We start from the raw sequence: 19,848 nt of genomic DNA, 5'->3' as shown, positions 1-19,848 counted from the left end.
GTAAGGAGGGGTGGGCTTTGCTAGGAGGGACACCCTCATGCCTGCATTCCAGGTCAGAGCTGTTATGGGCTTTATGTAACTGTGAGTCTCTTCACGTCTATGGTGTGTGTGTGTGTGTGTGTGTGGACCTCACTCTCACTCAGCCCCACGCTGCATGGACGGCCCTCCCGAGGGTTTATTTAACTGTGTGTAGCTGTGACCTCATCACTATAGCCTTCCTCTAACACGGTGGTCCCTCTGTGTGCATGCGTGTGCGTGCGTGTGTGTGTGTGTGTGTGTGCATGCGCATGCAACGCACACACACACACTGCAGACACACACGGAGATGTGAACACAGGCACACGTGTATACACGTGTGTGTATTGTTGCCGTGGGTGCTCCAAACCCGCCGTGTTGGACGAACTCACTGACCTAACTGTCAGTCAATCTGAACATCAGCGTTAGTTTGAGTCATCAAGTTTGCCTGCCCTGTGTACATGCAGACATGTGGGAGGTGCCGGGCCTCTAATTCATGCCTTCAGAGTTTGAAGAGGCTCTTCGGCAAAAAACTAAACTAAAACTAAAAATCAATCTCTAACTCCCGGTCCCTGCCGGTGTTTTCACTTTATAGCTTTGAAGAATAAAGCCGTTTCATGAAAATCCCGCCTGAAAATATAGTCCCATGTGTGTTTGAGTTGAAAAATCCACCATTCGGGGGCCTTTCTGTGTGGAGTTTGCACGTTCTCCCCGTGTCCCCTAGGGTAGGTACCCTCACAAAAAACATGCAGTAATCCTGGTCTCTAAACTGCCTCCCCCTGGCCAGCCGGGGCGCCTGATGGAGGGAAAAGGAACTGGTTGGAATAACGTGTTCCTCCCACGCGCTACGTCCAACCAGGGAAACTCCCCCCTGTCAGGTGTAAAGGAGCAACTTGGATACTCATGAAGGAAGCATGAGTTAAAGTCCGTTGCTCTCCCCTTGTCCCCCATATAATGGGGACTAGGTTGGTGGAGGGTGTGTAGAGCCCAGGATCACATTAGATGATTGACACAGGGGTGAAAAATGGGTTACAAAATCGTGGGATAAAAAATATATTTAAAAAAAAGAAACAACAGCACAGAACAGAGCGAGATGGATGTAGGCGATGCACCGAGCCTCAATTTCCCAGAAGCCCTAGGACTGAGTGTCATGTTCATGTGATCCAAACACGTGACATAGTCACGGATGTCCGACGGAAACCCTTAAAAGTTATCGATTTAAAAGTCTTGCGTGGAATAATTTGACATATAGCTGTACTCGTAATGTATTTGTGTTTGAATTGTATATGTCATGTACTGTGTAATCAGGGCGTCATTGTAAAAGAGAGCTGGTTCTCTTTGGTGGCAGTCAACTTGTTAATTATTTTTTAGTTATTTTTGTTAGTTTTTCCTTAAACGGCCAGCCTGGTTTGGCCTGGTCTGAACCGGCTGGTTCCCCTCTGGCCTATAAGTATAACATGAGGAGGTCAGTTCATTATTTATCTGCTGATATGTCCCAGTCCGACATCCTATGCTCTATAAGACAAGTCAGTGTTATGTGTGTTACAAAATGCAAAGATTATTTAAAATCTTCCAAACATTTTTTAAATTAAAAAAATGAATCCAAAATAGATGTGAGCTTGTTAATCCGCTACTTTTGAATAGCCAATGTATAAGTGGATAAAGCGGTTCAAATAGTACAGTATCAACACATTTTGATGTGGACTCCCTGGAACCCCTCGGGGTCCCCGACCGTACCCCACTTAGAGAAACACTGCTCTATAAGTGAGTCATATTTATTATTTAGAAACAATTTGAATGGCTTCTGAAGTGGTTCACAGCAGCAAAATGAAACTCAAATCATAACATACAAGACACAAGAATCAAGGTTTATTTTTGTCTCCAACCGGCCGAAGGCATGCAGGGAGAGAGTATGTTTTGAACTCCCTCCGTGTGTGTGTGTGTCCTTCCTTCCTTCCTTCCTTCCTTCCTTCCATCCGTTACCAGCTAATCTCCGCCACCGTTGGCCCGATCCATGCCAAACTTTGCACACACACTCCCTGGATGCCAACGATGAACCTCTGCCCTAAATATTCCTCAACGACCTGTTATAACACCACCATCAGGCAAAACACATTTATGTAGATTACTCGTACTCATTTTATCCATACATCACACAATTCGGTATACACTATCTCCATAGTCATGTGATCAACACGGATCTGCACCATTTCCCATCTTCCATCCTGATTGGCTAAGATTGGCTTCCAAAGCTCACATGACTGGTCCGTTTCGAACAAAATGCCACAAATCACAAATTTCCGGGAAATTATGCACACACATTTCCACTAAGCCAAGGACGACATACCACTATTTATTTCCCAAATCAGCCTCACGGTGGCGCTATAACAGGGTAATTCCTGTTTTACCTATAACTGCATCGATCTGTATATACAACTTATGTATGCGCACTCCCTAGAGGCCATGGGAAAACATTTTCCCTGCATCCCTCCACATCTGCTGGTTATAGCGCCACCATGAGGCCGATTTCTGGAAAACACATGCACAGATTTCATCCAAATCTCACACAAATCGGTACACATGATCTCTGTAGTCATGTGATCAAGACGAGTCTGTTGGATTTCTCACTTTTCTCCTAAGTTTTCAGGAGTGGCCCATATTGTACAAAATTGTCCTGCTCATCCAGAATTCTATCCTCAGAGATGAGTAATCTGGATCTGCATTTCCTCAACGAAATGAAGACAATTGTTGCAAAGAAAAAAGAAAAAACATGTTTATATAACTCCTAAACATTTTGCCAAACATCACACACACACTCCTATCCTCCTGGTGGAGACCTGTGCCCAGAAGGGCACTTTTTCTAGTTTACAGTTGAATTCATCCACATGTCATCTATTCACGCCATCTACTATAGAGCGTCGCAGTCCCGTCCAAAATATTGTGTTTACTGTCATGATTTGTCACAACTCGAGTTGGCTTTGAAAAATGCATTGGGAATTATTTCCTGGGCCTGGCGTCGTCATGAAAGGGATGATCCCCCGTTCATTTTCCTCATAGACTTTTCAAAAAGTATTTATTTAAAGACCTTTTAAGCCTCATACAAAGCCAACTCGAGAACAAACACAATTCTTTGGGCCGAACAACAAACCTGTGAAGATTTTTTTTTCTTTTGTTTTTTTCTTCTTGAGTTTATTGTCATGATTTGTCACAACTCGAGTTGACTTTGTCCGCGGCGTAACCGTCTTTAAATAAATACTTTTTGAAATGACTATGGGAAAAATGCATTGGGAATCATTTCCTGGGCCTGGCGTCGTCATGAAAGGGGACGGGACTGCGACGCTCTATAGACTCAGCATTTAATAGATGGTACGATGTGGGAATTAGGTGCTTTAAGGACTTGTATAAGGTCATTTCATAGTTTCTCCCATGACAACTTCTTTAGATTTCTCCAGATCCATCAGTTTGTAAGACATGGTATTCAGCTCATTTCCACATCACCCTAATGACCAGAAATGGGAAACTGAAAATAGGTTTGTTTCAGACTGATTTATCTAATCTCTTACTGATACCAATACACAAGGTTTAAAAAACAAATGGGAAAGAGAATTGAGTAATGAATTGACAGATGAGTGGTGAGCAGACGCACTACACAGTCAACTCAACCACCTCATGTGCACGCCTCAGCCTAATTCAACTGAAAGTAGTAGGCCTACATAGAGCTTATCTTCAGTTAGTAAAGCCAGGGTAGCTGAAATGTATCCTGAGGCAGACTCGAAGTGCGACCGCTGTGCCCAGACACAAGCACATCTCACACATATGTATTGGTCTTGTCCCCTCTTACAGCAATTCTGCTCACTCTGGTGTTTGACACACTGTCAGATGTGCTAGAAATTGCGCTATAACCCTGTCCATTGATAGCTATATATGACACACCATCAAACCACTTACAGTACACAAATCAGAAGTTAGAGATTATTGCTAACACTCTTAGCTAGAAGAAGAATATTACTATCTTGTAATTGTAAGTCTCCAAAAACCACCCTCTCACTCAATCTGGTCTCAACGATGTAAGCTTAGAAAAAATTAAATTCTCTCTCAGAGGAACCACCGAAGGCTTCTCTGAGAAGGCATGCAGAGACTTTTTATAGAATGCTTTAATATTCATACCTCCCTGGATTAGACTGCTCTGTGTGAATCAAATGTGGTGGACATTAACAGACCAGGCCTCTCTCACAGGTGTATACAATGACTATGAGTCTGACTGACTGTGACCCATATATGATGTGACCCGTGAACTGTTTTTCTTTTCTTTTTTCTTTTGTTTGTTTCATTTCATTTGTTCTGGTGTGTTTGTTTCTTTGGGGAGTGTATACGTTGTTGCTTTTATGTTTGTGTTTGTCTGTGAGGCTTTGTGATGTTTTTTAAAAAAAGAAAAAGGTGACACGATGTGCTGTTTATCTATCCCCAATAAAAAGCTATTATAGAAATGAATACAAACTGATTTTATTGATGTTAAAGTGTGTATTTGTGCCCAGTTGACTAGAATAGGGCAGGAGGAAGGAGGACAGGAAATTGTACAGCAATCAAGATGTTATCTAAAATGTGAGATGCAAATCTGCATGTTCAAGTAGGGTAGGTCAGAATTAGAATGGTAAAGTTTTCATGTCAGTTCAGGAAGCACATGTTTTATTTGACTGAAGGCTGTTGAATGAAATATACTCCCCAGAATACATTATGAACTGGCATATTGTTTAAGCAATGTTTTTATATTGGAAGAAGTCCTATGTCAATTATTAATTTGTAGAAGTGTTTTTAGGCACACAAATACATTTCAGATTTATTTTTTATTCCAGCAGAATCTCTCTCTCCATTTCTCCATAAACTACATAGGCAGGTGAACGTTGCACTGTGAATGCATTCAATGCAACAAGACAGAATTGGAGAAAAAATAAATAACAATCTAACAAAACTTTTCATCAAAAGCGGTTTGACCATAATATATCGGTAAAGCCCTGCTTTCATCAGTGTCTGGTCGGTGAGGCCAAAGAGGTATTGCGTAGCTCTGTTTGCCTAAAAAGAACATTATGAAACAAACATGTTTTCTCTATGACTGGTGCCCCGTGGTGCCAGACCCTATCAGCAGCACTGCCAGCATCAACTTGTGTGCCCTATGCCAACGCAGAGCAGACCAAGGTTGAAGTCCTTTGCGTGAAGCCTTGCTCAACAGCCTGCATGTCTTGTTTTTGTCCCCTTTAGGAGCCAATAGGACACTGAGGCAGTTGTGGTGATCTTTGGACAAAAGTGGTTTTCAAGATAACATGAGGAGCTTGTCTCAGTCCTGTTCAACTTGAGATTGAGTCTAGATAATGTTAATTGCTTGTCAATATACCTGAAATCTGCTTAAGAATGTGTGTCAGAGAACATGGGATATAGGGCGAGAGCGAGCGAGAGAATGTATAGGGGAGAGAGAGAGTGTGTGTGTGTGTGTGTGTGACGTGTGTGTGTGTGTGTGTGTGTGTGTGTGTGTGTGTGTGTGTGTGTGTGTGTGTGTGTGTGTGTGTGTGTGTGCGTGCATGCGTGCGTGGCATGGCGTGGCGTGGCGTGCGTGCCTGCGTGTTCACACACGTGTATAGGTGAGTGGAGATGAGGTGTGAGAGTTTCAGGCTCCGTGTGTGGTTGTATGTGATGAGTGCACATACAGCCCATGGTTCCGTGTATGGTTGTATGTGATGAGTGCACATACAGCCCATGGTTCGTGAGAGAGCACATTTTCGACATAGAGCCATCATGTTCTTAAAATGATGCCAGTGGCAGTGATTATTCATGGTAAGCCTAAGACATACTGTATGGGTTCCCAACCTTTCTATAGACCGATTCCGTACCGGTTTCATGGTCGCAGCCTACGTATTTCCTGTAGGCGGACTCGACGTAGCTGCGGGGGTAAAACCCTCACCAGGCGCACATCTTCCACTACAGTGAACGGCAGAGTGACTGATGTTAGTTTGCCTCAAACTTTACTCCTTTACCTGCTTTTTTACTAACACTAACATTACAAAGATGCCCAGAACATCGAGATGAACCTGTGTAGTTTATGGCTGCTCCAACAGTAGTGGCAACATAACAAATAAAATAAAACGGAATGTCTAATATCCACCGCGATGGCTGAGACCAGAGCCATTGAGTAATGGTTGAGACAAAGCAGTGAAGAATCCTGCAAGATACATAATTTCAGTCTTACCCAATACCCAATCTTTCTGTTTTATGAACACAAGGCTGCTGTATTTTATACCTCATACTAAGCATTTAAAGTATGAGGTATAAAGTACAGCAGCCTTGTGTTAATAAAACAGAAATATTTGGTATTGGGTAAGACTGGCGTTATGTATCTTTCACTGCTTTGTCTCAACCATTGCTCAATGGCTCTGGTCTCAGCCATCGCGGTGGATATAGACATTCCGTTTTATTTTATTGTCTCCACCAGGCCGAAGGCATGGGGAGAGAGTATGTTTTGCACTCCGTCCGTCCGCGTGTCCGTCCGTGTGTGTGTCCGTCCGTTAGCAGCTAATCTCGGCCACCGTTAACCCGGTCGATGCCACATTTTGCACACACACTCCCTGGATGCCAACGATGAACCTCTGCCCCAAACCTTCCAGAACGGCCTGTTATAGCGCCACCAGGAGGCCGCTTTGTGCAAAACAAGTTTTTGCACAGCACACCTACAGATTTTGTCCACACATCACGCAAATTGGTACACAGTCTCTCTAGAGCCATTCAACCAAACCGGTCTTTCAGATTTCTCACACTCCATCCTGATTGGTTAAGATTGGCTTCCAAAGTTCACAGGAGTGCTCAGTTTCAAACAAAATGCTGCAAATCATGAACACATCGCGTGATTTCCGTGAAATTGTGCACCCACATTCCCACTAGGCCGAGGACAAAATGCCACATGAACAATTTCAACTCAACCTCAAGGTGGCGCTATAACTGGCCGAAAAGTGTTTTTACCTCTAACTGCACGGATCTGTGGATAACCTGGTGGAGACCTGTGCCCAGAAGGGCACTTTTTCTAGTTTGTTATGTTGCCACTACTGTTGGAGCAGCCATAAACTACACAGGTTCATCTCGATGTTCTGGGCATCTTTGTAATGTTAGTGTTAGTAAAAAAGCAGGTAAAGGAGTAAAGTTTGAGGCAAACTAACATCAGTCACTCTGCCGTTCACTGTAGTGGAAGATGTGCGTCTGGTGAGGGTTTTACCCCCGCAGCTACGTCGAGTCCGCCTACAGGAAATACGTAGGCTGCGACCATGAAACCGGTACGGAATCGGTCTATAGAGGGTATGCGTGTGACATCATCATCAAACCCGGAAGTTATGCATGAGGAATGCTTACGGACTACGGAGTGGCAAAAAACTACTTTCTGGCCTTGACAACCCATGCATCCAAACAGAAAAGTCCTATCTGATTGCATTAAACAATGTTAAACTCACTTTGCATGTTGCTTTGCCACTCGATGTGCCATTCACTTTAAGCATGCGCATACCCTCTATGACCACGGACTGGCTGACAGTTCATTGTTGACTGGCTTCAACTCCCTCAAGTATAGCCATTATACAGTATAAGCATAATGCATTCTTAAGCCCACACACCGGTACTAGGGACTCCTTGGGACCAGAGCCATGAAGTAAGACAGGGTTACGACATTGAGGGGCCGTGTGTGTGCTAATCTCTTACTGTTACAGTTTTCTGTTTTCTCTTACTGTTACAGTTTTCTGTTTTCTGAGCGCTGAGCACGAGCGAGCGCTGTTCATGCAGCCTGGAGGACACGGTGACAAGCTGGAGTTTGAAATGCATTGTTTTCAACGAGGGCGGCACAAATAAGAGCTATTTTAGGCATGTGTGCAACATGACAACTGTTTTAAAGTATTGTTATACAGTGACAACTAAAGTCTCTGTATTGTTTATGCAAATGATGCTGTATATGTATACTATTACAAAAAATCAATCTAAAATAAAGGGATTCAACCCATTCTGAACGGGAACCCATTTTGGTGTTAGCATCATGTTATGCTTTAGCTATTGAAAAATAGCAGATCTACAAGCTCGTAGCGCGCCACCGAGTGGCGCGCTACGAGCTTGTAGGTCTGCTATTTTTGAAAAATCGAAGAACAACTGACATTTTTAGAATCTGATCTCAGGTCAGAATGGGTTAATCAGACCAGTGTATGTCCAGTGGAAACCTCGTATGAATCTGATCTCAGGTCAGAATGGGTTAAGATCTGTTGCCCGAGTCCAGTGCATTGTTCTGCCAACTTCTGGTCCAGGACATTGTCACTGTTCGCTATTATGCTCTATGTATAGAAGAGTCACCATTGGACTGGCCCCATGAAGTGAACTTGTGGAGTTGTCGTATAACTATGTCTTACTCTATTATGATTATAATATTATTATAATTATGATTATAATAATTGCTTATTATGGCCTACGTTAAAGGTGCAGCCCATGACCCAATGGTGCCATGCATGGGCTTGTCTTAAATGGAAATACAAAGCCATGCATGTGCAGGATTTCCAGGGGATTGGGTTGGGGGTAAACATGGGTTATTATAACACCTCCGATAATTATACCTGGCCTATTTGCCCCGCACCCATGCATGTGTGGGAGTGCACACACACACACACACACACACACACACACACACACACACACACACACACACACACACACACACACACACACGCGCACACACACACATACACACACACACACACACACACACGCACATGCACGCACACACGCACGGACCGTGACGGACGCACGCACGCATGCACACGATACACTCTTACACATGCACATACGCACGCGCGCAAGCACGGACGCACACACACACACACACACACACACACACACACACACACACACACACACACACACAGAGAGAGAGAGAGAGATAGAGAGAGAGAGACAGTCAATCACAAACAAAGCGCGCAGCTCGTAACCTCTCAAATATTTGTCCACGGTGCAGAAGTGTGGCAGTATAGTATTTGCTTTGCCAAAGTTTCGGTTCTCTTCTCTCCCAATCGCGGGTCGCCATCATACGCAATGGTTCAAGCGAACCGCGTCACCTCACTGAGGCCTATAGCGTGTTTATTTATATACGGTGGGGTGGGGTGGGGGCAAGGGCACTTCCTCGGTCTATCTGGGGTCATGCGATCCCCTCTCAGCGTGGATCCGAATGGTGGGCTCGACGGCCACACCATTCAAGGTCGATCCCTGATTGGTTCAGTTCACGTCAGGAATAAACACTCTCGGGGTATATAATGTCGTGGCGCAAGGTCACAGTTCCAAGAAACCCGAAACCCACCCAAAAGATAATTGGCAACGCAAAAAAAACAATTTGCACTGCACCGCAGAGAATTTGCGTCAGTCACTTTTTTTTGTTGCGTATACTGATTCGAGATCGAGAATGAGGTCGCAGATCCAAAAGGTGCCGCAGATACTGGAGTTGCTGAGGAAGAACAAGAAGTCCATTGGGCTGCTGCAGCACTTGAAGCCCACGTCCTCGGTGTGCGTGCTGGGGGAGAAGGATGCTGCGGAAGCAGCGCAGTCGTGCCCGCACCACGCTGCTGCGCACAGCAGAGCGCGCAGCCTGGACGCGCTCCCCGGTCCCACCAACTGGCCCCTGGTCAAAAGCCTGATAGAACTCTGGTTCAAAGGAGGTCTGAAGAGAGGGGAGAAGGATGCTGCGGTGGAGGCGCTGGAAGCAGCGCAGTCGTGCCCGCACCACGCCGCTGCGCACAGCAGAGCGCGCAGCCTAGACGCGCTCCCCGGTCCCACCAACTTGCCCCTGTTAGGAAGCCTGATACAGCTCTTTTTCAAAGGAGGTCTGAAGAAGCAGCACGTGGCACTGGTACGGTATATATTGTCAATCAATTTATACGGCAATAGTATTTATTATTGCGATTTGAAAAGTGTTATTATATAAGTTTTTAATCTATCTCGAGGCATGTGCATATACGCACAGCACGCATGCTGAATTCTTCAAGTTCTTTAAACGCAAATGTCGTGCCATTTATATTGAAGTTGTACCAAATATATGCACTTCTTCCAGGTTGACTATCATAAGAAATTCGGAAAGATTTTCCGGATGAAACTGGGCCCATTTGAATCGGTCAACATTGGCGCTCCTTGTTTGCTCGAAGCGCTGTACAGAAAGGAGGGGAACCACCCCCAGAGGCTGGAGATCAAACCATGGAAAGATTACCGAGACCTCAGAGGAGAGGCGTACGGGCTTCTCATTCTGTAAGTTAAGCTGATACACTTTCGCATCTGTCGTTGCTATTTGTCTGCGTTACCATTGGAGTAGTAGTATAGCTTACGACTATAGCCTTTTCATACAATTAAATGAAGAGGCTAAACAACGTTGGTTTCCATGCAGGGAAGGGAAAGACTGGCAGAGGGCGAGGAGCGCTTTTCAGCAGAAACTTATGAAGCCCACAGAAGTGATCAAACAAGATGGCAAAATAAACGAGGTAAGTCTCCTATATTTATGTGAAAGATATGGCCTATCCGATGCTGCCCTAATGATTTTGTTCATATAGGCCTATAGTCTATTACATAATTATTCAAAACTGTCATTTCTTTTGTCTTCATAATTAGGTGTTGGCCGATTTTGTTGCCAGAATTGGAAAAACGAATGTCAATGGAAATATTGGAGATTTGTACTTCGAATTGAAAAAATGGTCGATGGAAAGTAAGTTACCTGCTTTATATTTAACAATTTACTATAAAAACGAAAAGCATTTATCTTGATTCATGTTACCTCATACTCATAGGCTATAATTATTACCGTGTATATGTAGCCATGCATATTAAACAGTAGCTCACATGAATTTAATTGGAAATTGATTACAAGCCTGCATTCTCCATGGGCTCTATAGGCTAAACCTTAAGTTTCAGCATGACTTCTTTCTAATCTCCGATACAATATTATTACAGCCATTTGCTTAGTCCTCTACGACAAGAGGTTTGGACTCCTACAGGAAAATGTCAACGAGGAAGCCATGAACTTTATCACTGCTGTTAAAACCGTAAGTATATTATGCTTGTCAACTTCAGCACCCACCTGTCCTTAATGTTTTAATGAATGTCAATGCTTTGTGTCTGCGTATACATATAGTCATAGAGGGCTTTGTCATTCATCATCACACCTGATGTTTATCCAGATCGCTGTCTGCCTGGCTTCCATGCTTTATGTTCACTCTCTCTATCCCAAAACATGTCCACAGAGTGTCACATGCAGAGGACACATGCTAATGTAAAGGGGATCTCTCTCTCTCTATCTCTCTCTCTCTCTCTCTCTCTCTCTCTCTCTCTCTCTCTCTCTCTCTCTCTCTCTCTCTCTCAGTAAGCCTTTCTTTGTATGCCTTGAAATAGTTCAACAGGTTCACCTCAACCGGGGTCAGCTATACACTGCAGCAATCCCACACTATCTCCACACTCTTTGAGTACAGTGCAGCAGGATTTACTGGGTCAAACCAATATAGCCTCTCTACTGTACCGGGAGATATAGGATGTAGTGTATATATATATATACGGTGTGTTTACAAAGGTCAAGAAGGGTTGCAGGCAGTAGAAAATAACGGATCGGAGATTTCTCCGGGCTCCTTGCGCACTCACATCACACACACACACACACACACACACACACACACACACACAATTCTCTGTCGTGACATGGTGGCCCCTCTTGTAAACAAGTGCAATGCTTAATTGGGTCGTCCACTCACAGTTAACATGCTCTGTATTGAGTTTGTGCTTGAAATGTGCTGTCATTCTGCAAACTGTTAATACACATTTCAATCAATCAATCAATCAATCAATCAATGTCTCTTTCTCCCTAGATGATGAGTACATTTGGGACGCTGATGGTGACGCCGTTCGAGTTCCACAAGAGACTGAACACCAAGACGTGGCAGAACCACACGGAAGCATGGGACTGCCTCTTCGCCACAGGTATAGAACCGCCGCGTTCTCAACACGCCAACAGTCGGCATGCACCCGACCACACTCTTTAGTTTCGTCTAAATAAATACATGTACACACACACGTGCCGCATGCGCACGCACGCACACACACACACACACACACACACACACACACACACACACACACACACACACACACACACACATGCGCATGTGCGCACATATAAAGACACGCGTGCACACCCCTTCCCGCTCATAGACACCGTGCTCCTCCAAATGACCCGCGACTCTCAAACCATAGCCTGAGCTCATTTCCAGTATATAGAGAGAGCGAGGGGAAGAAAGACAACTGGAGACCCTTATATATTTCATTTTCACACTCTCAGTGTTAAATGAACACTGAGAGTGTGTTTTGTTGTTGAGTCTCTCAGGAACGAGAGACTGAGAGCAAAGTGAGGGTGAGAGGTATAGAGAGAGAGAGAGAGAGATTTGAACCGAGTGCCTCGGCTATACTCATTCTCCTGGCGACCAGGCAGAGCCTGAGTTGTAGTAAACTGAATGACCTTCAGGGGAGAACGCTGCCAAATGTTTGTTGTAGCAGGTGGGGGGGGGGGGGGGGGGGGGGGGGAGGAGAGGAGATGAGAGGGCTTTGCTACCAACCGTTTGTTGTGCTATTTACTTGGCACTGACTTTTATGACCCCACTCTTTATCTATCTCCTTCTCTAGCACACACGCACACACAAACACCCCACCGCCATATAAACACCGGGTGCACAATGCACATGTTGTTCTAGTGGACGAGTTCACGAGATAAAAGTGGTCGAGGGCTTTAACAAGTACCAATAGTCGGTGGTGCATGTGAGTGAGGTCATTTTAGAGTTTGTTTGGTGGTGCATGTGAGTGAGGTCATTTTATAGTTTGTTTGCTGAAGAGTACTTGGGAGCACACGTTGACAAGTATAGTTGGTTCGTTTGTAGCTGCAGCAAGTGTGGACCTTCCAACAAAAGCTTGCATGTATACATATTAAATAAAATAATTTCTATTATCAGGAAACTTTTAAAAGACACCAAAACATGGAAATGTCTCTCTCTGTTAACTGCCACGATAAGCCCACGCGGAATGGCGCCCCCCAAGCATCAAAGGGCTCACCTTTGCTACTTTTGATTAGACACATCTCAAGTCCCTGTGACATACTATAGCATGTCCAGGGGGTGTATGGCACTGTACATCAAGCTGCCTCACGATATACGGAAACAGGAGACCCTAACCCTATCGGCCTCGGGACTCGGCAAGGCTTACTTTACGTCTTCACTTTAAAGACTGCCATGGCTTATTTATTGTGCCTAACTATAACTATAATGTTGGGTCACGGGATTGAAGAGCGGAAACAGATATGATAGCCTGGACATGTCGACACGGGGGCAAGAGATATCCCCAGTCGCTAGTCCTCCTGAATCTCAAGTGATACTTCAATTAAACTGAAAATATTAAGACGCAAAAAAAAACTCAACATATCACAATAATGTGCACATACTAACATATACTACTACACTTTCCCTGTCGAGCATTTACAGAGTATATATACAGCACAATGACGGCCTATAACAATTTGTGTTTGGATCTTTTGTTCATATAGCCAAAGTCTACATAGACAAGAGGCTAAACAGAAGCGCCACTGGGGCTCCCGATGACCTGATCGGCGACATCCTGCACAACAGTTGCCTGTCTAAGAAGGAGCTGTACGCAGCCGTCACCGAGCTACAGATAGGAGGCGTCGAGACGGTGAGCACACAATATATACTTTCATCGATATATCTTGATTATCGTGTTCTTTGCCGATAATCGTATCGTATCGTACCATATCGATAGGGCAGGAAATGTTGCGTGTGAGTGATGCAGCTTTTAAATAAACAAACATTAGAATCAGTTTTCCGTCTGACAGGTGTATGTATTAGATCGTTTTGCATTCGTCCATCAAACACTATTTGTTTTTATTTTGTTTTGTTTTCCCCTTGCTTTTTTTTGTTTAAATGTTATCCGTGAAGTTTTTCAAATTGGTTTGGAAACTTTAACATTTCGGACAATATGTTTGTCAAAACATCGGCAATCTGTGGTCTAGGTCGGACTCTGTATCGTGGTACGTATCGATCATGAGGATGTTGGAAATACCCATCCCTAAATTGGTCATTATTTGAGAATTGACGTATACAGTATATATCATATCGCGGCCTCTGTATCGTGAAACCTATCGTGAGGTTGCAGGCAATACTCACCTCTAACACACAGTCACTCTGTACTGCATCTAGCTATGTACAGTTTCAGGCTGGCTGCCCTACTATTCTAACCATTGCCCTGGGGGGGAACCGACGTTGTTTAGCCTATACAGAACGTGTTCATAAGGATTTGGTTTGAACGATTAATACCAGCACAGGTTGTTTTCAATTTGCTTTGAGCCTATCAGGGTTTTCATTTCTTAGTAACAATACTCCAAACCAGTTCACATAAGTGAATAATTTTAACTTTTGCCTGTACACGGGAGGAGTGTAGTAGGGGCTCTCTCTCTCTCTCTACACTCCAGGAAGGAAAACAACTGTTCTTATACAGTATGTGCTTGGGATACAGAGGATGAAGTGGAGTGTATTTCACTGAGAAACCTTTGAGGAACAACACACTGTTCTTAAGCTCCCTGCAGGAGGACCCCACTCTGGAATGCACTTAGTAGCTGCCTCACTAAATGACACCTCCTTCCCTCCTACCCCCCCCCCCCCCCCCCCTCTCTCTCTCTCTCTCTCTCGCTCTCTCTCTCTCTCTGCCTCTTTCATCTTTCTTTCTTTCTTTCTTTCTTTCTTTCTTTCTCCCTCTTGCTTCGCTATGCTTGATGATTTCTAGACTGCCAACAGCATGCTGTGGGCTATTTTCAACCTGTCCCGTAACCCCAGTGCCCAGAGGAAGCTGCTCCAGGAGATCAGAGAAGTGGTGCCCGCTGATCAGGACCCGTGTGGCGAGCACCTCAAGAGCATGCCCTACCTCAAGGCATGCCTCAAGGAGTCCATGAGGTAGATACAGTAAATCTTTGGGTGAAAAACAGGCCTATGTGGGGCCCCTTGACTACATGGTTGAGCTGTACTGGGAAATAGGGGGGTGGGGGGGGGGTGGGGGGGGATAATAAAAGCACTGCAGGAAGTCGGTCAAACAGTTAGGTACCATATGTACACGCAGAACAGTGGCGAGGGAAATGTTTAGCAAACTTTCTGACCTGAGATCAGATTCTATAACGCACAGATGAATGGTGGTTCTTTAATGCATTTTGACCTGAGATCAGATTCTAAAAATGTCATAAATCCAGACAGTTTAAAAAAAATAGCAGACCTACAAGCTCGTAGCGCGCTGAGCTTGTTGATCTGCTATTTTTAAATAGCTAAAAGCATAACGTAATGCTAACACCAAAACGGGTTCCCGCCCCAAAATGGGTTAAGTAAAGAAACCTAAAGACGGTTTATTTGATGATGTCGGAGAAATTAGTCAGAGGACACAAATCAGATAATACAGTTAGTTACAATGTGGGTACGTGTTGCGCCATCGCTGTTATTGTTTACCTGTATCACATGAGATTAAGAAGCAAACCTCCCGTGCATGAACGTCTCTCAAAACCCAACTCACGGCATGTGATAGAAGCCAGTGCAGTTCAAAACCGTTTTTCCACCCACCCATGCATCACAGTCCCCATTTTCCTTGTGTAATCACAAGGTGGTTTTTTTTTTCATGTTCATCAGGGAATGTTTATAACCACTGACAGGAGATTACATCTAGCTATACAGACTGCCTTTTGAAAAAAATAAAAAAAACTCCATTAGCTTAGAGAGCGGCAGTGGCTCAGGGGGTAGAGTGGCCGGATGGCAACTGTGAGGTTCCCAGTTCGATCCCGGGCTCCACCCAGAGTCAGTGTCGAAGTGTCCTTGAGCAAGACGCTGAAGCCATGATTGCTCCCGATGTGCAGTTTGGTGCCTTGCCTCCGCCGTGGTTGTATGAATGTGCGTGTGAATGGGTGAATGTAATCAGTGGCAGCCTTATATACAGTATGTTTCAATCGTTTCAATTGAAACGGGCCTCGAGTTTCCAGGGGCCTCCTGGAAAAAAGACACAGTAGTATGTAGTATAGTGTGTTGTTTGGTTGTAATTGTTCCCACTTCCCAGTGTGTGCACTCACTGCACTAGCAGCGCTGACAATTGCGATTGCATCATTGTATAGCCAATGCTGCCTTCCAGTTATACCTTAAAGTAAAAAAATTGCTTAATCAAGCAAGCTGCTTTTGTGTATTTTCTACTTGGCTGTTGTATGCTGTTCATGCTTTGAAGTCCAATAATACACACTGAAAAAATATTCATTATTAAAATGATGACGTCATGAACGGGGCCTCCCGATCCTGAATGTAAATGCACAGTCGATGTAAAGCGCCTTGGATAAAGGCGCTATATATAAATGCACCGTTTATAATGCATGTCTTACTTTCTCTTCTTAGACCATATATAGCCTATTATATCCAAGTAGGCCTACTTATTTCTTTCCTCTCTCTCTCTCTCTCTGTTTTCTTACAGGTTATCACCGTCAGTACCATTCACGAGTCGGACCCTGGACAAAGACACTGTGTTAGGAGATTACGCCATTCCCAAAGGAGTAAGTGGCTTAGTCCTCGCTCCCTACATACAGTATGATAAGAGCAGATTATACCTCCTCATATCAAAATGACAGATGACTGAAGTGAAGCATGATTGAAAACAAAAACTCTTATTGAAACTGTACTATAGTCTGTAATGGGGAAACTCTTATAACACTGGCTACGCCGTTCATTGCTGGAAGGGATCATATTTACAGTAACTAATTCTGTATCTATTTTGGTCATTTGCAGCCTACTATAATCTATTATGATTAATAATATTATATTAATAATATTATTATATATTATATTATATTATATTATATTATATTATATTATATTATATTATATTATATTATATTATATTATATTATATTATATTATATTATATTATATTATATTATTATTATTATTATTATTATTATTATTATTATTATTATTATATTATTAATAGAATATGATTATAATCTATTATGATGATGATGATGATGATGATGTTGTGGGTTGGGTCTTTGTGGGATGCATGAAAATACTGATCAAATCCGTACAAATATAATATTATTCAAAAATAACAAATATAATTTTCTTTTCCTGTTTACAGACAGTTCTAATGATCAACTGTCACGCAATGGGGTCCAACGAGGAGTATTTTGACGACACAAAGAAGTTCAAACCAGAGCGCTGGCTACGTGAGAGCGGCACCATCAACCCATTTGCCTTTGTGCCCTTTGGCATAGGAAAGAGGATGTGCATTGGCCGAAGACTGGCAGAGCTACAGCTGCAGTTGGCGATGTGCTGGGTAAGACCAGACTTCATAGGCATATAGTTTAACCCATTCTGACCTGAGATCAGATTCATACGAGGTTTCCACTGGACACACACTGGTCTGATTAACCCATTCTGACCTGAGATCAGATTCTAAAAATGTCAGTCGTTCTTCGATTTTTCAAAAATAGCAGACCTACAAGCTCGTAGCGCGCCACTCGGTGGTGCGCTATGAGGTTGTAGATCTGCTATTTTTCAATAGCTAAAGCATAACATGATGCTAACACCAAAATGGTTTCCCGTTCAGAATAGGTTTAAGTGCAGTTTCAGATTTATTTTATTTATCTGAACTCCTATCGTTCTGTTGTGAGGAGTACATGTGACAATTTGGCCTTCTGTCTCGAGAGCAACCTCTCAAAGGCAAAAAGAAATCTGTCAGCCGACATCAAACGATGCAGTATCTTTTACGTTGGTTGGTTGAGATTTTACAGAACCTGAGAGGATGTGTTAAAATGAATAACATAAGTTGTACGGAGGACAAATGGATGATTTATGTAAGAATTGTATAATAATACAATTCATTGTAATAGATTAAAGCTAACCAACAGCTGGCATTTCCCCATCAATTGGCATTTATTTTTTATCATCTACCTAATTGGTTTCTCTTTTGACCTCTTCCTGTGACAGCTGGTCAGAGACTACGAGATTGTGGCAACAGACAATAAACCACTTGACGTGATCCATTCTGGACTATTGGTTCCCAAAAGGGAAGTGCCAGTAGCCTTCATCAGGAGATGAGTAAGGTGTGTTCCCTTGATTCTGCTTTTATTCAGCTAATTAGTTGGTATAACTTTTTCTTTAGGTGGAAAAAAGTACTCACATTTTCCATTTATGTAAAAGTAGGCTATCAATACTGCAGCGTAGAAATTCCGAAATAAAATAATTTACATGAGTAAAAGTATAAAAGTATTGCTATCAAAATGTAATTAAAGTACCAAAAGTAGAAACTACTGAATGTCTTATTTCAAGTTTTCAAATGTATAGGCCTAACAATATTTTGACAATAGCCGATCTACTCTTGTAGATCTGCTATTTTCAAAAGGCCGAAATGTAGGGCTGAAGTGTGTTTGTTTTGTAACAACAATAATCCAAATTGACAAAATAATGAATAGTGGAGTAGAAGTAAAAGTATTGGAAATTGGAAATACTCGAGTACAAAGACCTCGACATTTGATGGTCGACAAACTACATACACTGACTAGGTGATTCATTGTGCTCTGAGAGAGACACTCATTGGAAATGCTTCAATCCCAATCCAAGACCAGCTACTACAAAAACACCATATCCAAAATGTGTCTTCATTCTGTCTGTTTTCTGTCTCCTATCCAGGTTCCATATTCAACTCTCCTATGGATGAACAGAAACATGATACCTCTGTTGCCATCTTGGCCCTGAGGGTCTGTAACTCCCTTTATTGCTGCTCTGTACATAGAAAAGAAAAAAAGATATGCGAGAACTAACATTCATGTAATTGTGCCAGAAATACCTCAAACTATATTATGCAACTATTTAAGCTATACTATTTATGACAATTACAGTAGTTGCTGACCAAAACACCAGCTGTTATGTACAACTAGTAACAAGAATGGTCAGAATAATGACTTAATGTTATCGAATGTTTCCATGTATCATAAGTTATACACTGCATAGTGCAGTGATTTATTTTTTATTATTGTCATGTATATAACATGCAAGGAGAGTGTTGTAATAATGTACATTGTTTTTTGTTAGTTTTTTTTGTTTTCTTAATATATATATATACATATTATATTCATAAAAAATAAAGAAATGTATGTACGTACAATGGTGCAGTCTGAGTGGCTTTTGGTGAATTTCCAAGATAAATTAAAGTGTTTTGCCAGATTTCTTCACAGCTTTAGGGACAGATCTTGAGCCAATTAAGCTTTTCTCAGATTTCTCAGTCGTTTATCAAACCTGGTAAGCGTCCACAGTACTTTGCAGAAACGTGGATAGCAGATAGTGTGTTTTGGACAAACAGGCTAGCATTGGTGTTGATTTGTGTCAAATGGAGTCTATCCACACTTTTCCTGGGCTGTGTGTGCTCCAGTTCCTGTCGATTTGATCCAATGAAACTGGTCAGATGACCAATGATATCCAATGAAATCAACAGGAACTGGAGCACACACAGCCCAGGAAAAGTGTGGATATGGCTGAAGATAAATGAACACATGACGTCGGTGGGAGAGGACTTATTGTGTGTTTTGGACAAACAGCTTGATTTGTGTCAGCTGAAGCTTCATGTGTTTGTGTTGGAGCGCCTCATTGTGGCTGTAGAGGTCATGTGCAATCTCTTCCAGAGAGAGATGGAGACACTAAATCTCAGCTGGAGAAACATGTTGTTTGCATG

General features: G+C 42.9%; 1 protein-coding gene across 1 annotated transcript; it reads left to right on the top strand.

Moving 5' to 3' along the window:
* Positions 1-9,478: 9,478 nt before the first annotated feature.
* On the top strand, positions 9,479-19,081 carry cyp24a1 (cytochrome P450, family 24, subfamily A, polypeptide 1; the record flags this gene model as incomplete). The annotated part of the gene is made up of 12 exons (XM_083770488.1): positions 9,479-9,760; positions 10,124-10,314; positions 10,451-10,544; positions 10,672-10,765; positions 11,011-11,102; positions 11,916-12,027; positions 13,637-13,782; positions 14,890-15,056; positions 16,597-16,675; positions 17,257-17,454; positions 18,108-18,227; positions 18,810-19,081. The coding sequence occupies 11 exons, from the start codon at positions 9,479-9,481 to the stop codon at positions 18,216-18,218; spliced, it is 1,566 nt and encodes a 521-aa protein (XP_083626614.1). The 3' UTR covers positions 18,219-18,227; positions 18,810-19,081.
* Between the last annotated feature and the right edge of the window lie 767 nt (positions 19,082-19,848).

The sequence above is a fragment of the Protomyctophum parallelum genome (genome assembly GCF_964188405.1).
Source record: "Protomyctophum parallelum genome assembly, chromosome: 8".
In the NCBI taxonomy this organism is placed as follows: Eukaryota; Metazoa; Chordata; class Actinopteri; order Myctophiformes; family Myctophidae; genus Protomyctophum; species Protomyctophum parallelum.
Note: the sequence above shows the minus strand (reverse complement) of the source record. Positions and strands in the feature narration are given on the sequence as shown.